Raw genomic sequence first — 12,866 nt, 5'->3', positions numbered from 1 at the left:
CTGGAGAGAAGGAATGGGTGACGTTTCGGGTCGAGACCCTTCTTCAGAATAAAGACTGTCTAGTTACTGTGAGATTTAAACCCTATCATAGTCATACTGCACGGATACAGGCCCTTCAGCCCAACTTGCCCATGCCAACCAGGATGCTTCATCTACACTACCCCAGCTGCCCGCGTTTGGCCAATTTTCCTCGAAACATTGTGTAGGATGGAACTGCAGATGCTGCTTTATACCGAAGATAGGCACAAAGTACTGGAGTAACTCAGTGGATCAGATAGCATATCTGGACAAAAAGGATGGGCAACGTTTCAGGTGAGGTCTGAAGAAAGGTCCCGACCCAAAACATCAACCATCCTACTTCTCCAGCCTGAGTTACTCCAGTACTTTGTGCCTATCTTCGGTATAAAGCAGCATCTGCAGTTCCATCCTACACAATGTTTCGAGGAAAATTGGCCAAACGCGGGCAGCTGGGGTAGTGTAGATGAAGCATCCTGGTTGGCATGGGCAAGTTGGGCTGAAGGGCCTGTATCCGTGCAGTATGACTATGATAGGGTTCAAATCTCACAGTAACTAGACAGTCTTTATTCTGAAGAAGGGTCTCGACCCGAAACGTCACTCATTCCTCCTCTCCGGAGATGCTGCCCGTCCCGCTGAGTTACTCCAGCACTTTGTGTCTATCAAAGGGTAAAGAATGTGTAGGAAAGAACTGCAGATGCTTGTTTATAACGAAGATAGACACAAAATGCTGGAGTAACTCAGCGGGACGGGCAGCATCTCCAGAGAGGAGGAATGGGTGACGTTTCAGGTCGTGAGGGTCTCGACCCCAAACGTCACCCATTCCTTCTCTCCAGACATGTTGCCCGTCCCGCTGAGTAACTCCAGCATTTTGTGTCTCTCAAAGGATGAAGTGTGTTCTTTAAATGATGAAAGAGCTAGTTTGTGAAGGAGCGGAGTGATTTGGGGTTCAAAGAACTAGAGAGGCAGAGGGCTCAAGATTCTCTGAGACCTGTATAAAAATTTTAAAACTAAAGGAATCCTTGTCTTCATCTCAAGAGGACCAATTTACCAACAGGGTAGAAGTTAAAGTTGCATTAAGCTCTGTTTAGACTGCATCTGAAATACAGTGTTTAGTTCTGGGATTTGCAACTTAGGAAAAACAAATTGATTTTGGAAAGGGTTCAGCAGGGATCGCGCGAATGCTACCCAGGTGAGAAGGGCTTAATTGTAAAGCAAAGTTGCAACAAACTAGCGTGTGTGGAACAATTAAAAATATAAAAATTATTGTACGATTATGCCATGCATACAAGACTAAAGGTCATGGGCTGGGAACTGGACTTAGTGTAGGTGCGTGAAGGCCAGTAGGGACATGAGAGACCATTGCTGGAGTGAGGCCACACGCTAATTGGAGGAACAGAACCTCATATTTCGCTCTGGTAACTTACAACACAGCGGTATGAACATCAAATTCTTTAATTTTAAGTAACTTCTACCTACACTCCCTTCCCCTCCGCCCCCCTCCACCCTCCACGTTATACCAGTTCCACAATTTGCCACAAGTCCGAAGAATGGTCAAGAACCAAAACGTCTCCTATTCCTTTTCTCCAGAGATGCTGCCTGTCCCGCTGAGTTACTCCAGCTTTTTGGTGTCTATCCACAATTCTCCACATTGTTTCTCTCTCGGGATCACACCTGCCCTGACCAACAATGGATCTATCAGGCACCGCCAAGCCCGAGGTCATTTGGGGCCGGCCTGGTCTTTTCCCGCCTCCAGATCCTCACCCCAGTCCCACCCTCTTATTTTCAGCCTGAAGAAGTGACTCCACCCGAAACGTCCCCCATCCTTTCTCTCCAGCGGTGGTGCCTGACCCACAGTTACTCCAGACTTTGTGTCTATCTTTTATAGACCAAAGGACCTGCCTCCATACTGTATGGCTCTATGCTTCTAGATTTGGGCACAATGCCTCCACAATCCTTATTACTAGTTAATTGTATTGTGATGAAATGTAACCGGAGGCCCATATCCCCAATGTCCACATGCCTTGATTCCCTTAGCGTTAAAAATCATTAAATCTTAGTCTTTAATATCCACAAAAATCGCATATTCACAGTTCTCCAGAGCAGATCATTTCCATGACAATCAGCATGTTGCATCAAGAAATTCCCCCTCCTTTGATACTTCAGATTCAGTTTAGTCTATTGTCACATGTATCGAGGTACAGTGAAAAGTTTTTGTTGCGTGCTAACCAGTCAGCGGAAAGACTATACATGATTCCAATCGAGCTTTTCACAGTAAGGGAATAATGTTTAGTGCAAGATAAGTCCGATCAAGGATAGTCCGAGGGTCACCAATGAGGTAGATAGTAGTTCAGAACTGCTCTCTGGTTGACGTAGGATGGTTCAGTTGCCTGATAACAGCTGGGAAGAAACTGTCCCTGAATATGGAGGTGTGCGTTTGCACACTTCTTTTGCCCGATGGGAGAGGGAAGGAGAGGATGTGGCCAGGGTGCCATCTAATTCTGATGAAAAGTTTTTAGACCCAAATCGTTAATTCCTTTTGCTATTTCTACAGACATTGCCTGACCTGCTCAATGCTTCCAGCATTTTCAGCTTTTACTTCAAGTTTCCCGCAATTTTCAAATATTTCAAGTTGACCCCAGAACCTGCGCAAGCCCCAGCGAGGCGCGGAGGTCAATGCGGTGTAGCGATCATCTCAGACAACCCATTGTATTCACACATCTGATTACACACTCAGTGAGGCCCTATTCTCCAGTCATAGGGGCTCTTCGTAAGACATTGGAGCAGAATGAGGCCATTCGGCCCATTGAGTCTACTCCTCCATTCAATCTTGGCTGATCTATTTTTCACTCTCAACCCCATTCTCCTGCCTTCTCCCCATAATCCCTGACACCCTTATTATTCAAGAATATATCAATCTCCGCCTTAAAAATTCCTTCGGCCCACCGAATCCACGCCGGCCAACAATCACCCGTTCACACTAGTTCTATGTTATCTCAGTTTCACTCATTTGCTAATTCCCTCGCTAAATACAAACAGAAAAACAAGGAACTGCAGATACTGGTTTACACAAATGGTCACAAACTGATAGAGTAACTCAGCAGGTGAGACAACATCTGTGGAGAACATGGATCGGTGAGATTCTGAAACGTTACCCATCCATGTACTCCAGAGACGCTATCTGACCCGCTGTGCTACTCCAGCATTTTGTGTCTTTTCAAATACAAACAATCATATTTCATGTGCAGGAAGGAACCGCAGATGCTGGTTTAAACCATGGACACAAAATGCTGGAGTAACTCAGCGGGACAGGCAGAATCTCCGGATGGAAGGAATGGGTGACGTTTCGGGGTCGAGACCCTTCTGATTACATTTTGGTTTGAACAGCGAATACGATCATTAACGCGCAAAAGGTTGTGCCAAGTATGAAACAGATACACTTGCTCGTGAAACCAGTGTAAAGGGCCTGTCCCACCAGCATGCGATTGCATGCATCTAGCGCGACCAAACGGAAGCGGAGTTCGTGCAAAGTTTGCGGTAAGTACGCACAAAGTTCGCGCGTGACGTAATTTACGTCATACTCACCAATCAGCTGGCCAGGAGGCGGGCCGACTGAATTTGGATGTCGCACGGCGTCGGGCGGTGACATCATCGCGTAACGCCACGCGCTAGCAGTACGCCGTCAAGACGCTGCGTACGACGTCAAGGCTCTGCGTATGCCATCGAAACGCTGCGTACGCCCTCAATGCGCCTGCGGGCCGACAGGCTGTTGGCGCGCGAAGATTTCAGACAATGCGGGATTTTCGGAGCCCCGCGCGATGTCGGGACCAGCCCCGCACAACTCCATACGCCTCCGCGCTTGGAAGTGGGACCGGCCCAGCGCGGCCGTACGCCTCAAGCGACCACGTTTGTTCGCGCTAGACGCATGCAATCGCATGCTGGTGGGACAGGCCCTTAAGTGTACAATTCACTTCAATGTAGTCCCACAGTTGACTCCGCAAGCATAGATGCCTAAATATGCACATTTTAACTCCCACTCATATAATAATGGACCCAATAAGAACCTGATATTGTAAAAGTAAAAAGCACACACGGGTCATACGCACAATGTTAATTGAAATCACACTGATAAATAACTATGTGCACAATTTTTATTTTAGTTTTCAATGCCTCAAAAGAAGGTGTCATTTAACTAAGAAGTCATTGACCCCTAATGACCAGAGACAACCCAGGGTAGACAATAGAAGCCATTCAAGGGGTGTTAGCCATGCATCAAGCCGAAAGACATCTCGCAGTTACAGCAGTGTCTTTCTCCACATCCCTTTGTTACAACTTTTCTCTAGAGTAGCAACTTCACACACACACATCAGAAGTTTAAAAATCCCCCAGGATATCCAGAATTGGAACTCGCGCAAGATTCCTTCCCCCTCCCCAGGGATCTCCGAGCATCAAATGCTGACTTGAATGCTGATGCAGAGTTAGGTTACGGCATGGTAAACCTGCTCAAGCCTCAGTGAGCAAGCATCAAGGCAGTCACACGCAAACTGGAGGAAACAGCACCTCGTATTCCGCTTGGGTAGCTTACAACCCAAACAGTGTAGGAGGGAACTGCAGATGCTGGTTTAAACTGAAGAAAGACACAAAAAGCTGGAGTAACTCAGTGGGACAGGCAGCATCTCTGGAGAGAAGGAATGGGTGACTTTTGGGGTCGAGACTCGACCCCAAAAGTCACCCATTCCTTCTCTCCAGAGATGCTGCCTGTCCCGCTGAGTTACTCCAGCTTTTTGTGTCTATCTTCGGTTACAACCCAACATTGAATTCCCCATATTTGGTAAACTCTAACAATGCCCCCCTCCCTTCGCCTCCTCTTTCTCCCCCACATTCCAAAAGACAATAGACAATAGTTGCACGAGGAGGCCATTCGGCCCTTCGAGCCATTCAATGTAATCATGGCTGATCATCCACAATCAATACCCCGTTCCTGCCTTCCCCCCATATCCCACTACCTTCCTGCCTTCCCCCCATATCCCTCCACTATCTTTAAGAGCCCTATCTAGCTCTCTCTTGAAAGTATCCAGAGAACCGGCCTCCACCTCCCTCTGAGGCAGAGAATTCCACAGACTCACCACTCTCTGTGAGAAAAAGTGTTTCCCCGTCTCCGTTCTAAATGACTTACCCCTTTTTCTTAAACTGCGGCCCCTGGTTCTGGACTTCCCCAACATCGGGAACATGTTTCCTGCCTCTAGCGTGTCCAAGCCCTTAACAATGCTGGATAGATGTATACAGGTGCACAACCTTTTATCCGAAAGCCTTGGGACCAGACACTTTTCGTAATTCGGAATTTTTCGGCTTTCGGAATGGAAGATTTTTAGCGTAGATTTTAACGGCTGGCTCAGTGGTAGAGTGCTCGGCTCATATCCGCAAGGTCGCGAGTTTGCGCCTTGATCCCGGCAGTTACTCGATCATGAGTTTGAGTCTTCAATGTAGTTTTTTCTTGCAGAATAGGAGAGAATAGGGAGGGTTATGCTGGGATCATTCTCTGCGAGATGATCTTAGTGCGGGAGACAAGTGTAGGAGAGGTGTACTGACTGTGTGGGCAGAACTTTGGAAGTGATTGCCCACCATTCTCAAAAGCCGCTGTGTCTCCCTGTCCCTGGGATAGCAGGGGGCGATCAAACAGCACAATACCCCCCTCCCCCTCCAACTCCAGAGGAACCCGCTCCCCGATGGGCCGCTATGGCGACAAGTGGCATTTCGCCCACAGCCCGCGCTGCGCCCCCTCATCCGCCACCCCAAGAACAAGACGTACCTTGCACACCATCAGCTTCTGCCCCTACGGGGAGCGTGTTCCTCTGGAGTTGGAGCGGGGCTGGAGTTGCTGATCTGGGATCTCCGTGCTTGAAGTGGGCCTGGGGGTCGGTGTCCCGATGAGGGGGCGCAGCTGGGGCTGTGGGCGAACTGCCACTTGTCGCCGTAGCGGCCCATCGGAGAGCGGCTTCTGGTGGTCCTGACGTCTCCGGCCACCCCCCTGTACAGGAGCTGAGACTGGGAACTGTACCGCCTTGCAGGTGAGAAGGAGAGTGGGGTTGTTTGCAGTTGCAGTTGCAGGTGGGGACCTCATCGGGAGTTTTTACAGACATTTTCAACCTCTCACTTCTGAGGTCTGAGGTCCCCACCTGCTTTAAAAGGGCATCAATTATACCGGTGCCCAAGAAGAGTAAGGTGACATGCCTCAATGACTATCGACCAGTGGCACTAACGCCGGTGGTGATGAAGTGCTTTGAGAGGTTGATCATGGAGCAAATCAACTCCTACCTCGACAAAAACCTGGACCCACTGCAGTTCGCTTACCGCCACAACAGATCAACGGTGGATGTGATCTCGCTGGCCCTCCACTCCGCACACTGGACCACTTGGACAACAAAAACTCATATGTCAGGCTGTTATTCATTGATTACAGCTCAGCATTTAACACAATCATCCCCTCCAAACTGGTTACCAAACTCGCAGAACTGGGTCTCTGCGCATCCCTCTGCAACTGGATCCTCGACTTCCTCGTCCACAGACCACAGTCTGTTCGTATTGGTGGAAATGTGTCAGCCTCGATAACAATCAGCACGGGAGCACCTCAAGGCTGCGTGCTCAGCCCCCTGCTGTACTCACTCTATACCCATGACTGCGTAGCGAACCACAGTGCGAACTCCATCATCAAGTTCGCTGACGACACCACTATTGTGGGGTGTATCACTGATGGGGATGAGTCAGAGTACAGAAGAGAGATCGAGCAACTGTCCATATGGTGCCAGCGCAATAACCTGGCCCTCAACACCAGCAAAACCAAGGAACTGATTGTGGACTTTGGAAGGAGTAGGAGGGGGACCCACAGCCCCATTTATATCAACGGGTCGATGGTTGAAAGGGTCAAGAACTTCAAATTCCTGGGCGTGCACATCTCTGAAGATCTTTCCTGGTCCGAGAACACTAACGCAATTATCAAAAAAGCTCATCAGCGCCTCTACTTTCTGAGAAGTTTACGGAGAGTCGGATTGTCCAGGAAGACTCTCTCTAACTTCTACAGGTGCACAGTCGAGAGCATGCTGACTGGTTGCATCGTGGCTTGGTTCGGCAATTTGAGCGCCCTGGAGAGGAAAAGACTACAAAAAGTAGTAAACACTGCCCAGTCCATCATCGGCTCTGACCTTCCTTCCATCGAGGGGATTTATCGCAGTCGCTGCCTCAAAAAGGCTGGCAGTATCATCAAAGACCCACACCATCCTGGCCACACACTCATCTCCCTGCTACCTTCAGGTAGAAGGTACAGGAGCCTGAAGACTGCAACAACCAGGTTCAGGAATAGCTACTTCCCCTCAGCCATCAGGCTATTAAACCTGGCTCGGACAAAACTCTGATTATTAACAACCACTTTCTGTTATTTGCACTTTACCAGTTTATTTATTCATGTGTGTATATATTTATATCATCGTATATGGACACATTTATCTGTTTTGTAGTAAATGCCTACTATTTTCTGTGTGCTTAAGCAAAGCAAGAATTTCATTGTCCTATACAGGGACACATGACAATAAACTCACTTGAACTTGAACTTGAGGGGGCAAGGGCGGTACAGTTCCCAGTCTCAGCTCCTGTCCAGGGGGGTGGCCGGAGACGTCAGGACCAACAGGAACCCGCTCCCCGATGGGCCGCTACGGCGACAAGTGGCAGTTCGCCCACAGCCCGAGCTGCGCCCCCTCATCCGGGTTCCTCTGGAGTTGGAACGGGGCTGGGCTAGAGTTGCTGCTGGCTGTGGGTCTCTGGGATCTCCGTGCTTGCAGTGGGCCTGGGGGTCAGTGTGCCGTTGGTCCTGACGTCTCCGGTGACTGACACTGACCTGCTGGCATCGCCGACGTGAAGACAGTGCAAAGCCCCCACGCCGGTGCAATGGGCGGGGAGCTGGAGAGGGGAGGGAAGGGGTCACACACATGGCCGGGAAGCAGAGGGGTGTAGGTGGGGTGAAACTGAAGGGAGCGACAATCTGCTGCTGCCTGCCCACTGAGTTAAAACGTTCCCACGGTAGACTCACGATACACTGTGTATCGTGAGTCTACCGTGGGAACTTTTTAACTCAGCGGTCAGGCAGCAGCAGATTGTCAATTATTAACCCTCCCGCGCAATATACCCTCACCTTCTCTTTTATGAATGGGGATTTAGTTCCTCTTTCTTCGAGGACCGACCCGAGGTTCCGCTGTCACCTCTGCGGGCCGCCCTCGGTGAACGTCTTCAAGGACCTTTCTTCAAGGACCGAAAAAATGTCCGGTATTCGGAGCTTTTCGTTATTTGGAATTTCGGATAAAAGGTTGTGCACCTGTATAAAATTCCACAGACTCACAACTCTCTATGTGAGAGTTCCCGCCCAGATTCGCACCTATTTCTACCCCCTGGTTCCCCGCATTCCTTCCCCTGGCTTCACAATTAGCGTCTCTTCAATCCTTTTGTCTCACATCTTCTGTTTCAATCTCTGGCCTTTGTTCCAACCATCTGCCTATCAACGCCCGCACGGGTCGCCTGTGTTCACCGATTACCTGCCACGCTTTGTGCTGCCTCTAGAGAAACAAAGACCTGCAGATGCTGGTTTATACCAAAGATAGACACAAAGTGCTGGAGTAACTCAGCAGATCAGGCAGTATCTCCGAAGAAGAAAAAAAAAGGATGGGTAACGTTTCAGGTCGGGTCCCTTCTTCAAAATAGTGGAAGGGTCCTGACCCGCAACATCACACATCCTTTTTTCTTCAGAGATGCTGCCTGACCCGTTGAGTTACTCCAGCACTTTGTGTCTATCTTTGTCTTGGCTTGTCTCTCTTCCAGCTTTCTTCCCCCCCCTCCCCCCCCCCCCAACGCGACATCCTCTCTCAGACAATCAATAAGAAAGATCCCGACCCAACACATCATCTATCCATGTTCTCCAGGATTGCTGTTTGACCCTCTGAGTTACGCCAGCACATTGGGTCTCTTTTACGGTACGATACGATAGAACTTTATCCCAGGAGGGAAATTGATCAAACCAGCATCTGCAGTTCCTTGTTTCTACATTAAGACTACTTGCTCCTCTAATATTGTGAATGTATTCAGCTGCGACATCAACACAGCACATGGCATGCCAATGAGCAAACTGCTGGAAGAACTCATCAGGTCAGGCAGTATCTGTGAAAGCAGAGGGATAGTCAACATTTTGGATTGAGCCCCAGTCGTGACTCCTGATGCAGGGTCTTGACCCGAAAGGTCAGCTATTCTTCTGCCTCCACAGATGCTGCCAGTCCCGTCGAGTTCCTCCAGCAGGTTGACTTTTGCTCCATATTCCAGAATCTGCAGTCTCTCTTTTGTCTCTCTCCATATGAAATGCCAATATTAGTTATACATCTGCACAAGTCCTTAACTGGATATAGTATCTCAGCGTGCATCTCTAGATAAATAGCTGCCACACCAAAATCAGAATGGTGTACATAGATACAAGGCAACTGCGAAGAAAGACACAAAGTGCTGGAGTAATTCAGCAGGTCAGGGGCATCTCTGGAGAACATGGCGGCACGGTGGCGCAGCGGTAGAGTTGCTGCCTCACAGTGCCAGACACCCGGGTTCGATCCTGACTACAGGTGCTGTCTGTACGGAGTTTGTACGTTCTCCCCGTGACCTGCGTGGGTTTTCGCCGGGAGTTCCGGTTTCCTCGCACACTCCAAAGACGCACTGGTTTGCAGACTAATTGGCTTGTTATAATTGTAAATGGTCCCCAGTGTGTGTAGGATAGTGTTAGTGTGTGGGAATCGCTGGTCAGTGTTTCCATGCTGTATCTCTAGACTGCACTACACAAAATATGAATAGGTGATGTTTCGGGTTGGGACCCTTCTTCAGCACTTTGTGTATTATTTTGTAAACCAGCATCTGCAGTCCTTCGTTGCTCCAACACTATTCCAGTGTGAGAGGAGAATATGCATCTATGGGGTTTTTTCCCTACAGTCAATCCACCTTAATGGCATACGTGTCAAATCAGATTTCAGATAATAATTTCTGATATGTCCACGTTTCATTGTTTGCACTAAAAGATTAAAGCACAACCACTTGTTGCACTCTTTCAACAAAGTTGGAATGTCTTTAAACTATACAGCTTCCCTGAAAAAAATCCCAGAGTGTCTAAAACTTTTGAATTTCAAATCATCACATCCTCACTTACTATTCAGGAGATCAAATTATTCTATTGGTACTATCAACCAGGTTAGCTAACATCACAGGTTCTCAGGTTCCAAGTTAATGCAGTAAAGAAACTTAATTCTCTTAAAACTGGAGCCAAGCTAACTTTCAATAAGGTAGACAAAAGTGCTGGAGAAACTCAGCGGGTGCAGCAGCATCTATGGAGTGAAGGAAATAGGCAACGTTTCGGACCGAAACCTTGAAGAACACGCTGAGTTTCTCCAGCATTTTTGTCTACCTTCGATTTTCCAGCATCTGCAGTTCCTTCTTAAAAACTAACTTTCAATAACACTTTTTTTGAAAAGGAACAGGTTAGTACCAATCCTGCCACGAGACAGCTATACAAACGTTATCAATTTATCGATTAAACTGTCAAGTTAATGAACTAAAGGGCCTGTCCCACTTGCGCGATATTTTCGGCGACTGCCGGCACCCGGCAGTGGGACAGGCCCTTTAAGCTAACTCAAATGCTGCCTGTACTAGAGGGTTTCAGCTGCAAGGAGAGGTTGGATAAACTTGCATTGTTTTCTCTGGAACGTCAGAGGTTGAGGGGAGACTTGATCTAAGCATATAAAATGATGCAAGGCACAGATAGGGTAGACAGTCAGAACCTTTTTCCTCAGGGTGGAAATGTCCAACACCAGAGGGCATAGCTATAAGGTGAGAGGGGGAAACGTTTCATAGAGATGTGGCAGGGCATGTTTTTTTTACACACAAGTCTTATAACACATTGCCAAGGGTAGTGCTAGAGTCAGATACGATGGTGTTCTTCAAGACGCTTTTGGATGGAAGTGCGGGGAATAGAGGGATATGGATCGTGTAGAGGCTGATGAGATCAGTCTAACTTGGCATAGTGTTTAAGAAGGAACTGCAGATGCTGGAAAATAGGTAGACAAAAGTGCTGGAGAAACTCAGCGGGTGCAGCAGCATCTGTGGAGTGAAGGAAATAGGCAGCGTTTCGGGCCGAAACCCTAAGGGTTTCGTCCCGAAACGTTGCCTATTTCCTTCCTTAGAGTTTCAGCCCGAAACGTTGCCTTTTTCCTTCGCTCCAGATGCTGCTGCATCCCGCTGAGTTTCTCCAGCACTTTTGTCTAACTTGGCATCATGTTCGACACAAAAATGATGGGCCAAAGAGCCCGTTCCTGTGCTGCCCTGTTCTATCTTCTATAACAGTAGGTATTCATCATCCCTAGAAATGATCCAACATAAGGATTCAATACAGCATTTACAATTATACGCACCATCAAATGCACATTGGAACATTTTAACATGGTTTTGCATTATTTTAATGAAGTGACGTTACCTGTTTGCACAGTTGTCGCGTCCCAATTTAAGTCAAATTCTGAAGATTCACTTTCTTCAACTAGAAAATAAAACAGAGAAGGGCATTTGAGTTACTGTTCATTCCCGGCTGGTGCAAGATCCAACAGATAAGGCATAAAATTGGGAGGTACACGAGCTACGAGGCTCATATCCACAGAAGTGCACATACAGTAAGGGCGGCACAGCAGTAGAGTTGCTGCCTTACAGCGCCATGGATCCGGGTTCGATCCTGACTACAGGTATTTGTCTGCACAGAGTTGGCACGTTCTCCCAGTGACCTGCATGGGATTTTACCGGTTTCCTCCCACACTCCAAAGACGTACACTGGTTTGTAGGTTAATTGGATTTGGTATAATTGTAAATTGTCCCTAATGTGTGTGGAATGGTGCTAGTGTATGGGGGTCGGCACGGACTCGGTGGGCCAAAGGGCCTGTTTCCACGCTGTATCTCCAAACTAAACTAAACTGTGTCCTCTAGTTTTTTTATATTTCCACCCTGGGGGATAAAAGGGTGCAAGTGCCTACCCTATCTATGCCTCCTGTAATTTTATATACTTCTATCCAGCATTTCAGAGACAACAATCCAGTTTGTCCAACCTCTCTCCCTGTGGCTGCACGGAGTTTGTACGTTCTCCCTGTGACCTGCATAGTTTTCGTCCCACACTCCAAAGACATACAGGTTTGTAGGTTAATTGGCTTGGTCTAATTGTAAATTGTCCCTAGTGTGTGCAGAATAGTGTTAGTGTGAAGGGATTGCTGGTTGGTGGGCCAAAGGGCCTGTTTCCGCGCTGAATCTCTAACCTAAAGAATAAGAAATCATTTTCTACGTTGCACCATCAGAGCACCTTAGGCCGACTTGCCCATGGACTTTTGATTGGTTATTTTTGCATTTTATTGCAGAAGGTATTCAAAAAAGTAAAAATGTAAAGTAAAGTAAAGTAAACTTTATTGTCAATTCAAATAATGCAACAAGTAGTTACACAGAGGATTGAAATTGCGTTTTCCCATACTCCAAATGTGCAAGTAATATTTATAACACAGACAGACAATATACCAATAAAGATAGACAATGGACATATACAATTATATAAAATATACACAGTGTACCAGAGTGTAGTAAAATGTTGAGGTATGTTATTAAGGTGCAATATTAAAAGGTGCAATATAAAAAAGTGCAAATAGCATACTGCAGACATTGAGTTAAAATTATTTTGACAGTCAGTTGGTCTTTGTTTGTGTAATGTTCATGGAATTTTCTTGAGTGTGTTGAGTAGTCTGATGGCCTGAGGG

The 12,866-nt window shown here is 47.5% G+C and overlaps 1 protein-coding gene across 9 annotated transcripts in view; it reads right to left on the bottom strand.

The window, feature by feature from the left end:
* The window catches only part of znf423 (zinc finger protein 423), a 360,940-nt gene that overhangs the window by 284,543 nt on the left and 63,531 nt on the right, over positions 1–12,866 (bottom strand). For 7 of the 9 annotated variants that reach the window (XM_033036375.1, XM_033036372.1, XM_033036374.1 and 4 more), the window contains one exon: positions 11,558–11,617. The exons of the other annotated variants lie outside the window; for them this stretch is intronic. In XM_033036375.1, coding sequence (XP_032892266.1) covers positions 11,558–11,617 — 60 coding nt within the window. The remainder of the gene's footprint in view (positions 1–11,557; positions 11,618–12,866) is intronic. 9 annotated transcript variants of the gene reach the window in all.

Source organism: Amblyraja radiata, chromosome 17, assembly GCF_010909765.2.
Source record: "Amblyraja radiata isolate CabotCenter1 chromosome 17, sAmbRad1.1.pri, whole genome shotgun sequence".
Taxonomy (NCBI): domain Eukaryota; kingdom Metazoa; phylum Chordata; class Chondrichthyes; order Rajiformes; family Rajidae; genus Amblyraja; species Amblyraja radiata.
This window is presented reverse-complemented; position numbering and strand designations above follow the sequence as displayed.